The 15254-nt window shown below is 38.9% G+C and overlaps 1 protein-coding gene across 10 annotated transcripts in view; it reads left to right on the top strand.

Annotated features, from left to right (window-relative positions):
* The window catches only part of mmd (disintegrin and metalloproteinase domain-containing protein mind-meld), a 133461-nt gene that overhangs the window by 75568 nt on the left and 42639 nt on the right, over positions 1-15254 (top strand). For 8 of the 10 annotated variants that reach the window (XM_088044960.1, XM_088044968.1, XM_088044966.1 and 5 more), the window contains exons 2-3: positions 5977-6027; positions 13605-13774. In XM_088044960.1, the coding sequence (XP_087901086.1) occupies positions 5977-6027; positions 13605-13774 (221 nt within the window). The remainder of the gene's footprint in view (positions 1-5976; positions 6028-13604; positions 13775-15254) is intronic. The other 2 variants (XM_088044963.1, XM_088044965.1) reach the window with 2 other exon arrangements.

Here is a 15254-nt window from a genome sequence, read left to right as displayed (position 1 = left end):
TTAATTAGTCCTCTTTAATTTGAAATTCCATTCATTTATCGATGCTAAAAAGGTAAAATCTAGAGACTGCGGAAAGACAATCTAATATTTACTGAGTGCAGTGTGGGTAAAGACAAAAGCAGTAACGTTGATGCTGAGATCAACTCCTTTCGAGAACAAGCGGAACAACTTGTGCAGTTTACGTTCTAGTTCAACACAATTTTATGTTTCATAATATTGACCTTTTCCGTGCTCACAAATCTCTTTCGAAAGGATAACTTTACTTTGCTCTTTCAAATAACGTAGATACGTTCCAGGAACAAACTAGTTACATTTTTCCAGCTGGCTTCACCGTGAATTATTCTCACATTTGTGAAGGCAGTCATGTAAATCAATCGTGGCACCTTAACAAACTCTTGTAGTTGTAAAATGTGTTTGCCTATTCATATTCAGGTGCCAAGAGTTGTCTTTGGATGTAAGTCTGTGCAACGGGCTCTCTTTCCAAAATTGAATCATGAACTCCGGTGGTTGCACACCTGTCCCGTAAAAACCTTCCGCCGAATACGGATTCATTCCATCATTGCAGACGCACGTCTTTGAATACCAAGCACACTCAAGATTGCCAACTGTGCCAACTCGGAATAATAGGATTGTGTACGTCTTAGCGTATTATGAATCACCTACTCAACCCTCGACAGGTACATTAGATTTCTATACTAGGAATACGAGTAACGCGAGCATTTCTGTTATCCGCGTCAGTGCTCATTTTAGATTGCCATTAACTGCAACGCTTCTTGTGCATTCCTCTATAATTTCAAACAGCGATATTTTCAACTTCTCGACCCAGAAACCGTCGAGATGGTGCATCGTATGCTCGTCCTCACAAATCCAATAATCCTTTGAAAAACCTCTTAAGTGACCGCTGTTATGCTCGTCTAATTTATTTCCGGACGAAAATTGAATCCGAACTCGTTCGATGGAGCTGAAATATGTGCACCCGTGAATGAAATCCTTTGACGAGACGAACTTTCATCCCATTAAGAAAAAAAAATTTGTGATTCTGCAACATAAACATACAAATGGCCACTAAAAGGACTGACATAAAACCGCGAAAAACCGCCCGCATTTGCATTCAAATTAACTCAGTTCCGTATAAATTTAGTAAATTTTATAATTACGCGAACCGCACTGCGACTCCATCACACAAATTAAAAAAATGATTGCTAGACAGTTAAACACTTCTTAAGGGACTTGAGGAACTTGAAGCTCACTACAAAATAAATGATCTTGTGCACTCCAATTTCTCTTTTGTTGTCCGCCTATTGTCAGCACGTCTTTCATTGGATTTCATTTTTGTATTACACCTACGCGGTCTAGTCCGACTTTGTTCAAAGTTCTCCCAGCAATTTCTGACATCACGGAACAAATGAAGATGCAAGAGCTGGCTTATATCCAAGCTATTATAGCTGACATTAATGTCATACTTCAAAGTTGGCAACCAGCAGGTTTGAGCTGTAGCAGGATTACTGATGTACGACTTCGGCTCGGTTGGAATTTATTTTTCATTTTCTCATCATGGGTGGTAACAAGCAGAAACTTTGTTGTGGTTAAAACTGCAACGATATGAGGTTTCATTAGCTTTCTTTTTTTCAACGAGAAAGCCAAGTTGCACTCTGTATTTTCTCCCAGGATTCAGTTAGTTGAAATGGTTCCATTTCTGGTCCCGTTTCCCCAGCGACACAAATGCGTCGCAGAATTAGTTAAATTTAATGTCATTCTGCGTCTAGATTGGCGCGAGTTTTGAGCTCAACAACACATTAAGTTAATAACAACTACAATTTTGCTCATTCACTCATAAATAACGTCAACAACGGACTAGAATAACATAAATCGCATCCTCAATAAACAAGCTCATTAAGACCGTCCCTGTATAAATATAACATGTACACGTCGTGTGAAGTTAGCTCGTCAAAACGACAAATTAGCTAGAGTTAACATGATTTATGTAATATTCCTGTTTAACGGCTCGAGAAGTAGTCGCTGAAAAATATTCATGAATCGTGGCCGATTGCGTGAAACTTTCAGAAATTACACCGACGCGAAAGTTGGATGAATTCATTTAAAAATTTTCAACTCCGTCCGTCGTAGCTTCTGTGGCTTGGCTTCATAAAAATTTTAAACGTCAGGGCGGTTCCATGATATAAGTACAAAGTATATTACATAAGGAGCTGTGGAATTATTCATGCACTCATGTCTCGGAATTGTAATAAAAACCTTGTTAACCTAAAATTGTTTACCGTTTTTCCCTATTATTTTGCGAGGAAAAAATGACGACACAAACGGAAAATTGGAAGGGAGCCATTCTCCATTATTACGATAACAAACCGAGGCCAATATCTGAGCAGAAATCGCAAGAATTGAACGAATTTTAGGAGCTTTGTTACAAAGTAATTGATGCTGAATGCACTTTTGGGTTAAGGCTAATGTTTCTTCCGTTCCAAACTTTGATTTTTGTGAACACTTTAAGTATCTTTAATGGATTTTAATGGAAATGGGAGACGTTGAAAATTCCACGTTCCAACTTCAATTATTACAAAAAATTGAACGAGTTTATTAATTTATACAGCCTCTAGGGCGAACTTTTCCGTGATCAAAAATTTAAATAAACTACGAGGACGTGGGCATGTCATTTCCAACTTTTTCAGATATTGATCTGATGAAGAAAACTCTTTTTCTTCGAGCTTGAGAATATTTTCCCCTAATCCATTGCGTAGATAATGATTGGCTTGATTGAATCTTTGTTAAAATTAATTGATGGTATCTCAACTTTTATAGATGGCCTCCATTCTGTGCTGTCGAATTTTTCGTCGAAATTGTGCATTTTATGATAACAATGGTCCCTAAATTAGTTGGCAATAAGAAAGGCACGTAAGTTCGCATTGTTGGAACACTTCGCTAATGGTAAAACAATGCTTCAAATTGACTGGGGAATGCCGGGAATTTCAATATAATTCCTATATCGATCGGACATCGTACTTTGAGGTGCGCGCTCAAATTTATTTATTTCTTCCACAGCGAATTCCTTAGTTCCGATTAGTTGGTTTTGTTAATTTAAATTTTTATCATGAATTCGACCCATAAACAACCAAGTGACATATTTAAGATACTACATCACGTCCGGGTTTTAATTTAAAGTTTCTAGACTCCAATTTGCATTTGTTGTAACAAAGTTGAGAACTAAAGAAGTTGAGACTCCGAGGTCCTGTTTTAAAATACAAAACCCACCCGCGTCTGCAATAATAAAGTCGAAAGAATGTGGATTTTTCCTTCATCGGAAGCTCGTTTAATTTCATAACTGTTCCGGAGGTGCAAAGTTTTTTCACGATCGGAGGCGAAACTGCGGGATTCCCAAAAATGTAAACTAGAACCGTAAAATGATGATGATGCTAATAAATTTGGGGAGAAATGGAAATAAAGACTTCCACCAAACTTGAAGATATTGCACAGGAATGGATTTATTAGATATTCCGCGGAAAAATAAAGTTACAGAATCGTAAAACAAGAATAAAAGGAATATTACAAGCAGATTTGTTTTTAACGGACATGTTTCGGCCGCAATGATAGCTAAACACCTGCTCCACGAGAAACATCTGCAGTTCGGAATTATTTTCCTTCTTTCTTGGAGATTATCGAGTTGAGTTCTGGCAGCAGCGCCATTTTGTTGACTTTTTTGTTGACTTGACACCTTTCCTAATTGGCGTCACTTAACTCTTCTTCGTGACGGTGATTTGAACAAGTCGTGCAGAATCAGGGATTTCGCAACATCGTTTGCCCTTTGCGGTCGCTTACCTGTACGAAATTAAATTAAAACGACTTCTTTGAATCGGAATGGAAATTGTGTAAACATCTCATAAAATGTTGTGCGTGGTTGAGGCCGCCCCCACCGGCAAAGCACACAAATTAAATTTAAATTTTGAAGCTCGATTTATTGTGAATTCCAGGAGTAAAAATCAATCAGCTTTATTAAGTTAGACGAAAGTTTATACATAATGAAAGTAGCGAGGAAAAGCCATTTGAAAAAGCAAAATAGCGAGAATTTCCGCGGTCGCGATCAAGGTGCTTGCATCCGACCAAGTTCCATGGCAACATATCTCTTGCATCAGATCAGTGAACAGAGTTAAAACGTAATAACTGTAATCCGGTCACGTATGCAATGTTCCATCAGCGATGCCCCGCTAGATAAAGACATCGTCCCGATCCCTATTATCCAAGCTTTGGTAAAATTGGCCCTTTTTCCAAGTTCATCTTTGCAAGACGTGAAATTTCGAAATTGGTCAGTTTAAACGACGATTTATCATCGCTTTGCATGTCACAGAGCCACTAATGTTCCAAAATGATCCATCAACTTGTCGGATTATCGTTACATGCTACTCAAATAATTCTCAATCCATTTATAATACTTGAGAGTGTTTGTCCAACATGTTACTTTTAGTTACACAAGAAAAATGCCGTTTCACTTTAAGGTTATAGAAGACAAAAACGTGACTATCGGAAAAAACGATGCATCGCTCACGTATTTCATTACAGGACCAATTCCTGAGGAATCCGAGAAACGGGAGCTTTTCAGCAAACTCATTTAATTCCATAACAGCTTCCAAAGTTATTTTTTACGGATTTAGGGCGCCACTTAGACAACGGGATTTTTTTCTTTAAACGGAATGTGATCGAGATCGCGAGGATTTATAGGAACCATGAAACATTGCCGAATCAGCAGGTGCCTGAAACCTAAAAATATTTTTCAGAATTGCGTGGGACATAATATTCCCCCAAAACGATCATTTTAAGGGAAAGTGCTTGCCGCTGTTCGAAATCACAAGATTATCTAATCGAGGGTGATGCTGCAGCTTAAAGAAAATCTAATTTGACAGCGAGCTGTGTAGGCGTCAAAATTAACCTCTCATTCTGGCAGGTTTTTTTTGAGTGTTCACCTTTAATAAAAGAGCTTGCGTAGAGTAGTCGCTCTACAAACTCAGTAATCCTATTACTATCAAGTGGTAGCGATTTCTTACCAAAGTAGGAAAAGGTTTTTATGTTGAAAGTTTGCTGCACCTGAAGACAAGACCGTTCGACTGTTATAGCTTAGGAGGTATAAAGGAAAAAGATGTTATGTGTATGGAAAATTTACTATGTGGTGTTTTATGGTTTTTCAGTTCATAAAAAGTTGATGTTTCTTGAAATTTTATGGTTTGTGTTGGTGCACTAATCGTGAAACTAGTTTGATACCTTGTTTTACTTTTACAAGTAGCCGAGTTTTTCTTGTAGTTTTGGTGATAATGTATAAAAACAGTTTAAAAAAACTTTTCCCAAAAACCAGTTTAGACTATCTATGATATTTTTTCAATTTTTTCTACTATCCTTTGAGTCACTAGACCATAAAATAAGCTCGTTATTTGTACACACGTGATCAACAGACCCTTTGTACTTCTTTCAGCACGAATATGCTCGGGTAATACATTTTTAATAGACACCTCGGAGCTATTTTCCGACGTTATAGTTCTGAAAAAGTGTTCTATTGCTCGCACGACCTTGGCTCGAGTCTCGGAGGATTCTTTCTATTCAAATGAACTCGAAGAGTCGATGAAACATTTACTTATTGATACAAAATAAGAAATTTATGTAGTAAATATATTCCACCAACATACGCAAATACATTCGAATCCGACGCCATTACGTTTTTGCCTTAAATCCACAAAGCTCCCTGCCGAGAATCAATACACTTTACATATTTCATTTATTTGTTTGTTTCGTAAGATCTCGTCCATGCAGTCGTTGGCTTTACGTTCGGTTCTTTTGAGATGTGCAACTCTAATCGCATTGTATGTTTCGTCGACGGTAAAGCGAGTATTGTTTTATTGCACTTAATGTACACAACTCTTGTCCTTTTTACACACACACACATGACTGCTTTGTCTAATGCACTTTCCTTATCCATTTCAGAAGCCGATTATACTTTGGATGAATCATTTTGGATCGAAGAAAGCCCGGCTGGTGAGTAAACACGCTCTTTCCAACATTTCTTTCTCTTTGATGTTGTGAATGTTTGTGATTGTTGGCTAAAGGTAGAACGTAGTGTGTATAAAACTCTCTGCTTACCCCTCTTGCTAATAAATGACGTACAATGTACAACAGCACGAAAAGGAATAGTGCCACATTTTCTTGCCGAGGAACATTATTTATTACGTCAAACAGGTGTAAAATCTCGCTGTTTGGGTTCAATCCGCCCCCTTCTTGTCGCACTGTGTAATTTAAATTGAGTTAGAACTCTTGGACAATAAACTAGTGGGACTCCAATTAACATGAAAATGGAATAAAATAACGCCCGCCGTAAATTATTTTACTTCCGTTGACTCGCTTCGGAGCGAGTTTATTGTAAAATTAATCCGAGACACGTTCACTCGTTGAATTTATTATATAAACAGGTGAAACACATTTAATCCGCCCAAGCGATCCGATTTGAATGATCTCGGGTTTAGCATATCGCCAATGGTCCTTCTTTTTCGCTATTTTATGCTTTATGGAAACCCTCCGGTCGCATTTTAAGGTTATTACGCCCTCTAATATTTATGGATGGCTTTGAAGTATTACTCTACTATATTTTTTTAAGGGCAATTTGTATGCTGGAAAAGTCCCACGTGGAAAACTACCGACAATAATACTAAATCCAATAACCAAATTGCCTCTTATTCTCGCCCAGAAAATGTTAGCCATCATGCAGAATTAAATGTCGATCGTGCAATTATTCAAATTTGGAAATGGACGAGCGAATATAATCCGGTTGTATAATTTATTTCAATAGGATTGGGTACCATAGAATGATTTAGCTCAAAACCCGACAGAATTAGGTAATTTGTAACTGGAGGGCCGATCCGCAAGGTTCGATGTCTGTTGAGACGCCTTCAAAATGCATCAAGACGTTTTACCGAGCGTTTTACCAAACGGAATTGCTTGGTAATCTTCGTGGAATGAGTTTTATAGCAGATAGAACACAACTATTACAAATATGGAGCTATTTTATCCCAGGCGAGGCGGTTACATTCTGGAATTAGTTTAAATGGGGAAAATTGAGCTTGTCTTGAAATTTTTTCGATGGAAGGATTTATTGGAAATCGGAATCTTACAGCTCCGAATAGAACGGTAGTCAAAATTATCCCCACTTCTTTTCATTTAGGGGCCCATTGTTCCCTTTCATTACCACTAAACGTCTTGTCCCGCTTCTAGTTTTATGAAAATGTTTTGTACTGTTAATTAGTGATGCGCTGATAAAAATCGCTCATCAATTGGTAACGATAAAATTCTTTTCCGTCTTTTCACATTTTCTACCAAAAAAGGTTTGTCTTTGTTTACACTCGAATGGGTTTTTCCGCCAATAGATTTTCGGTTAACTGCCGGCTTTCGTCGTGGTTGTTTGATATTATTCCCGACGAATTATCGCGGTTCTGAGGCTGGAATGATAAGTATTTGCATAATACAGTTGATTTACATTACACCCCCGCATTCGTTAAATTTTTTCGCTTTGGTTAAATTTGGTACCGAAAACCCCAAACACTATCAAAATAGTTGTCGAACCAACGTGTTTTCGCGGCACCTCTGCAATTTCAACCCTAAAATAATAGTTATTTGTTTCACTCATTCCCTCATTTAGGGGAATTTCATCAGCTGGGTAATAGGTTGGTAGCACTCCATTCAAATCAAACGATTGCAGATTAATTTAAATTTAAATGTGTTTCAGCAAATCTTTGTGGTATCTTTTCGTAATTAATCTACCTTTATTATTTTCGAAAGTCATTGGCCTTCAAATCGGCACACAAATTGACACAATTGACATTTATGCACCGATACCAACTTGCAAAATAAAACCAACTAACAAAATGTCACGTTTGACTGCCTAGACATTCAAAAGGTGATTTTCTTGTCGCAAATGAGTATCACAAATGCCATGAAAAATGACGGAGGCGCACAAAAAATGATCTATGAAACAATCATAGCTTTTATCGCGACAAAACAGAGTCTAGCTCGTCCCCGGGCCCCATTTTCGGGTTCCTCCAACATGCAGATTACGACATCTTAGGTCCCACATCGGTCTGCAGCTGCACTAACTTAATCAACGTGACAGAATCCTTTGGCCATTCGAATTCCCATCTGACTACCCTGATATAGTCGGTGAGCACACAAGCCACGAGTTATTACTGATAAGATGCGAGCAACTGCATTTCGCTTGATTTATGATTCCATTCGGTCGGAAGATGCGGTTTTTCGTTCGAATAATTTCCCGATAGGTGATGTTCGTTTGCAAATTAATCGAACGTGAAAAACGGCTCGATTTTTGGTTGTATCGTGTGCATCTCGTTCTTTGAGTAATACAAGAAGGGGAACAATAGTGCTGACATTTGATGACGAGGGGTAATCGTTAAACCAATGTGAAACATTAACCTCAAATGACCCGGAGAATCTGGGGGTTGTTATGCGTGGAGCCCGGGCATGGCTCGACCCTTGGCGATGTCGTTCATTAACACACCTAAGGCGAATTTAATTATAACGACAAAGTCGAGGCTTATTTCGTCCTTGCGGAGGGAAAAATACACAAACAGCAACGAGGTTTTTCGGGGAGTCAGTCAGGTGAACATATCACCGGAATTGGACTGCAGTGTACACGGTTGCGATGGAGTTCGATTTATGCGACTGATGGTATAAAAATGGCAAGTTTCAAACGCGAATTTGGGTCAAAGGACAATTAGGAGTATGGACGATGAATTTTCAGAGAATCGGACACAAATTACTGATCAAAGGAAGGTTTTTCTTCCGACGGAATTATTAGGAAGGTAAACATTGATATTTTCAATCGGGAGCTTTGATTTTTGCCGACTGCTCGTTTATAGTTCTATTCGAAAGCAAAGAAAGAACATTCGACTGGAAATTTTTAGCGAGAGCGCTTCTTAAATATAGTCCTCTCTGATATTTACGTTATGTTTTTCTAAGTTTAATGTTAGAAAAATAAATCGCTGCGAAGAGATCGCCCCATTGAAATTTTATTGCTGCGTTTCGAGTTAATCTTACGGAAAAGTCCAATATTTATAGAAATGTTTAAACTCAAATAAACTGTCAGCAACATACTTTGCTTGATAATGGCACTAGTTTTTGCACGTCACAAAATTGAAAGTTTACATTGGGCACGAACTAAAATCAAAGTTTAGAATCCATTTAGTCGGAATTTGTTAAATGGTAGCGGAAATGGAGGCACACCTGCACAATTTACGGTCCTAGAATGTTCAAAACTAGTTTAGAACCTTCAATTTAACTGTACACTTTTACACTAGTAAATTTCATCGTTTAATAAACGCCTGGAAGAGTATGAATAAAATTGGCGGATGCGCCGAAACGGAAATTTTGGGTTTTCGCAATATTCGCAGCCTCTTTCTATTAAAAGTTTATTAACCAACTTGGACAATTCGTCGTAGCTACTCCGCAAAAGTTGCTTTCAATTCCAAGTAGCAATATAAAATATATTGTACATTTTTCAAGAATATTACAAGTTGTTACGTCGAAAGATTACTTTTAATGGCTCGTAACCGCTCCGAGAATAAGTCAGTTTTATCAAAAAGTTCCTTATATTGAAACTTTAGTACATATCGAGTCTGACGTCAGAATCCGCTTTGTGAGAAAACAAGTCTCATGCAAGTTATTTTTGAAATCCAATTATGTGGAACCGAGTGGAACGATGATTCTTAACGTCTGAAAAATTGAATCTGGAAACTCACATGTTTACTTACTTTACCCGTCGAAAGTTGTATCGTTAATAGTGAAACTTATCTTGGAAACATTAGTTGGCGAAACAACATCCACTTTTTGGCTCTTAAAACCAATGATGACGTTATAAGTTTCGAGTGCTTAAAATCCCCGCTGTGTTCAGGTCCGGCTCGACATGAGTAATGCGAAGGACCGTGTGTAGAGAGCGCCTAATCCCGAGGACAGACACGTACTAGCCCTTTTAGATTGCAGTTGTTTGCCGGGTGATCACGTCAGAAGCGTGACGCCATCAATCTGCCCGTCAGGGAGAGTTGTGCCTTCACCAAATATTTAATTCATCCGAAAGTGGTTGGGTCTGCCGCGAGATTACCTGAGCTCGCGATTTATTGGCGAATTTCCCCTCGGCAGGGGGCGCCTCCGGCACATTAATAATACATGCACGTCGCTGGATAACGGAACGAAATCAAAATTGTTTGCTTTTAGTGGCCGAGATGGAAGAGCCGGATAAGAGATCGAATTTACGTAATTAACCCCCTCGGATAACAAGGGGTGGTGGTGGAATTTTTCACACGGACGGCATTGTCTGACGAAAGTTGATAATATTCTCTCGTCAAGTTGTCAGCCAAGTTTTTATATTACAGCGAAACTTTGGCTTTGAGTCAATATAATCAAAGTCTTGTAACGCACGAAATATTAACAACTTCCTAACAAAGTTTCGTCATTCTTTAACGAATTTTAATATGTTGTTAAGATGCCGAAAATTCAATAGGATCTTGTTAGGATAAAATGCTTTGAATGGAAACAAGATTTCGCTTGATTCTGTTTATGCGACGAAACTAGAGTCGCTCTTGTGCAAATACAATGAAGCAACTATAATGCGTACTGAGAGCCTTGTTACCGACAGAGTTTATTTTAGGTTAGACATTCTCTGTGCTACATCATCGGAACTCCATTTTCAACTTTAAGCAGATTACCATAGTGACTTGTTTTTACTAGTTCCAAGTGCGAAGTTGCGCATCCACCATTTTTTTCATATTGCTCCATTTCCACTCCAATAAATCTATCTGCGGATTTTCAATTTTTTTATCGTGACAACTTGCCCGGAAAGCTCCATAATAAGCTCCAGAGCCATAAATAAAAGCAGATGTCGAATTATAAAGGATCGTCCTCACATTATCCACTGCACACTTAATAAATTCGAAGATTACCGGGATTTATGTAACACTGTTGTTTTCGTTCGCCAAGCCATGAAATAAATTATTGTTTGTTAACGGGAAAATTGTTATGCATAATTCATGTATAAAATCATCTTATCAACGCGATCGCAACAGCACCTCATCGTGTTTATAGCTTGGACAAGCAATGAGGTCGTTAAAACATAATACTCCCGCCGTCAATAAAAATCGGAAGATTTTTTGCCGCAGGGGTCGATTTTATCGGCAATATGTGTCGGAAAAATGAACAAGAAAATGTCGTAAATAAACTCCGAGTGACGTAGCAACTCTCTCGTTGAGATTAATTAAACGCGGTGTTATTACGCGACTCTTAAAAATTAGCCTGGAAAGAAAAAACCGCATCTGCCGCGCGTTTTGTAATTTAATAGCACCGCGAATATGTCAGACAAGGTGTTGCGGAATGACAGGATAAAGCCAACAGGGCCGTAGGGAACGTCAGTCGTAATGAAACCGCGGACACAAAACGGCTTCGCTATTAGTTAAACCGCTAAAGGCACCAGTGCAAAGCAACTTATCTAGACCAACAAAAACGGCTTTTTGAATGAGACATAAATAACAACGCTCCACCGAAAATAAAACACGAGCAATGGACGAAAAAGAACGAGAGATAAATCAAAATTAAAAGCGCAACACCAACGACATACGAGAAATTTACGGCTCGCAGAAAATGCGTGAGGAGAGCCGAGTGAATTAAACGTGTGTCGATATTGCCACTTTAAGCCCGATACAAAGTTTTCTTAGAGTTTCTTGTAGCTTTTCACGGAAATTTCAGGTTACTAGCGCGAGTTCATCACTCTTATTAGCGTAGTTATTACGGACGGAGATTCTCGATTAGGTGTTATGTAAGGATAATGCAGTAAAGCCGTAACTAAAATCGTGTGTTTTAACATTCCTCCCGAGATATAATAGCCAGAAAGTGCTTGCGCGGATCGTAAATCGTCGAATCTCGAGCATTTTATCCCATGTGCGATTATTAACGCTGCATTGTTAATAAGAGAGAGTGCATTCAACTGCGATCTAAATTAATAAAACGGTATTTTTCCTCCGCCAAGAGTTAACAAGCAATTAGAACTAACCGTTGCCGACGGGCTATAATAAAACGCGACAAACTCATCCACGTATGTACGACATGCGGTTACAGTAACAATCTAATATCCGTCGGACCGAGCTTTTCTAGAGCTTTCATTACCTAGCGTTCACCGCAACTGTTTACAAACCGAACCGCAGAATTCCACCAGTAACACGGAATTATTTGCGATTAGTTCAATCAAGGTGGGTTTAATTAAAGGCAGGCACTCTGAAGGGAAAAAAAACATCAAAGGAAGGTAAAATTACCAACGACACCGATAGTATATTTTCGATACGTATTAGGGATTCTTTGTGAGAGTCGCATTGTCTGTCTAGTACAAAACGTAACATTGGCGGATTCAAATCGAACAAAGCCGCATACAATGGGCGGGATTTGTTATTTTCAAACGGCATGATTCGCTCCACTTCTCTTCGACGCGATGCCATCGGTATTTTTCTTTTTTGTTCGTCTTTGTGTTATTACCTTGCTTCTTATAACGGTCGCTCTTTAACACCTCACGCAAAAGAGCGGTGGTCACGAAAGGGCCAATTACCAACCCGAATCCTCATTTTGACGATCATTGCGAATTTATGTACTTCTCTTCCGATTTTCCTTTTCAGGTACCGACCACGTCTTCCTCCGCCGCGTGCAATTTTTTTTTAATTAAATTTTGAGCCCTTGATTCTGCGGTGGTCGTGGCTAATTAAATTTACGGCGATCGTGTTTTATTTCCGTTCCACAGGTGTCCGACATTTACAAAGTGGTGATAATGTAGATGTCCGCGTGGACAATCGTTAAAAGTGTCGCATCATCATCACGTGCGTGCTTACAGGTGGACGCAGCAATTTGTAAAAATTTCAACGCTCGCTGGTTTTAATTAGAAGAATAAAGTTGGTAAATAAGCCAAGTGTGCGACGAAGGGTCGCGTTTCACTTGTTGAAAGTGCGTGGGGTGACCATGGAAAAAGGGTCTCGGTATTAATGTGCCGCTAAAATGATTTTCTAGTAAGGTTAAGTTATGATTGTGTTGTGTTGGCTTGCATCCGATGGTAAATTTTTGGAATTTATGTTATTTCACCCGCTTTCCTGCTTCGCACCGAGTCTGACAATGAAAAATGTTCCAAAGCAATTTCTTTGCGTCGTTATTTATGAAATAATGAAGGGAGTAACATATACACTGCGTTCATAAATGATTCGAACGTCGGAGGCGGCTGTGAGATTCCACGCTCAATAATAAAACCTAAGAACGACATGAATTATTTTCGATCACTCTGTATGTACAGTTGTCATCGATCAATTCGTGTAGTTTTAGTGGCGTCCTGCCGTAATTAAAGTTAGTGGTTTTATTTGTTGACAGGAATTAACGTTATATTGTCAACAGCCAACTCAATATTTGCCCAATGTTGTAATAAAATACACGCTACGGCGCTGTTTGCTTATGATCACTCTGTATAAGCACCGAACGTGTTTGTTTGTTGCCTCGACTATTTATCAAGCAAGTGATTTGTAATTTTACAGGAGAGGTGGAGCGACTCCTCCGGGAGTACACGCAGAACCAAGAGATGGTCAGAAACATCGGCGCTCATTACTACCAGATCATATATCCCGTACAGTTACGCCAGCACAAGAAGATGGGCATCTCCACTAGGGAGATAGGGTCGTCTAAGGTACGCTATGAGCGGAGTACGGTATGTCACAGCACTTGTTCATCTCATTTCTCACCCTCATTTACCCGTCCAACTGTTAAAAGAGAATTTGCAATCGTTTCGACTGTCGAAGCGAATGCAACTTCCGTCTTCTGTTCAATTATACAGCGAACACTTCATTAATTGTTCATCATCCATCCACCATTTCTGTCATGTGCAATTTGTCGCTAGCGGACGTTTTAAACGCCAAATTTAATAAATCTACGAAAACGGGGGAAATTCTCGAATTGTACGTCCTGAATATTTATTCGGAGATCAAAGCGAAAATTTGCCGTTCTTTGAGGAGAAAGGTAAACTAATACACCCTTGCAGGAGGATATACAGAAAACTTTTTAAGAAAATTTACAGCTTCCCTTTATTTTTATACAGCCGAAGTGGGAATAATTTTTTAAACTAAATTTTTTTTAAATCCTCGAACCATCGATCAATTTCGCGTCACGGTAGGCATCGCATGGTTCCTTATAAGCAAAATTGCAATTAAGGTTTCAAAGATTCCTCAACTTTCACGAGTTTCTGAGTGCTCCTTATTTACGAAGTTTCGTCTTATTAAAGTTCCAGTGTTATTTAGATTCGGGAAGTATTTTAAAAATTTACGACGGAGGGATGCGGGATGCTCCCGCAAACATGTATTTCAACTTTTACAAATTCCGGGCTGACAAGCAACAGTTGTATTATTGTCTGCATGAAGAGTCGTTGTCAATGCAGCTAGTTGGTCAAAAAATGGCTATTATAAGTGGCGTTTTGAAACAAGTTTATGGTAATTGGATCGAGGAGCGATCTCAAAGATGTTAACCGTAGTCGGAGAGAAAGGGGTGGAAACTCAATACGGCTCGTGAAGGCAGATAGTGATTGTAACTAAAAACAAGAGAAACTCTAAACAATGGAGGTTGGCGTGGTGCCTTTGTTAATGTCAGACTGTCTACTTAACTGTACGTGTTTTTCTCGGTGAAATACGTGCACATCATCCTTTGTACCGCTTTATTGTATACACACCAGAAGACGATGATACCGTTCACGCCTCCACCGATAACCATTGAAAGTAATTTATCGTATCAACCTAAATCAAAATCCTCCATTCTCGGTTAAAAATAGAGCTACCTACACTCCAAGTTGGTCTTAAACGAGGCGCAGGTGAATAAATCAAGACGATGAGAAATGGCACTCACATCCGACCTTTCACCAAAGTACGATACAAGAAAATCGACACTCCATCGTACGCTCAATTAATGCAGATTTCACTTGACCAACTTGAATTATTTCAGGCTAATAAGTTAATCGATCACCGGCACAAGTCGTTAATCCGACCGGATCTGTCGGACCCATATACTTGTTATTCTGAATTAAGCTCTCATGGGCTTCTCGGTTTCCGTTTTCCGACTAACATTGCTCTGACACCCTTTCATCTTCACTGACTGTGAATTATTACACCCCCAAATCAACTGCAGCGTCAAATCCCTCTTCA

The sequence above is a fragment of the Gnatocerus cornutus genome, chromosome 9 (assembly GCF_029298725.1).
Source record: "Gnatocerus cornutus isolate USDA-ARS CGAHR chromosome 9, icGnaCorn1.1, whole genome shotgun sequence".
NCBI lineage: Eukaryota > Metazoa > Arthropoda > Insecta > Coleoptera > Tenebrionidae > Gnatocerus > Gnatocerus cornutus.
The sequence above is the reverse complement of the archived record's forward strand: the minus strand, read 5'-3'. Positions and strand labels throughout refer to the sequence as shown.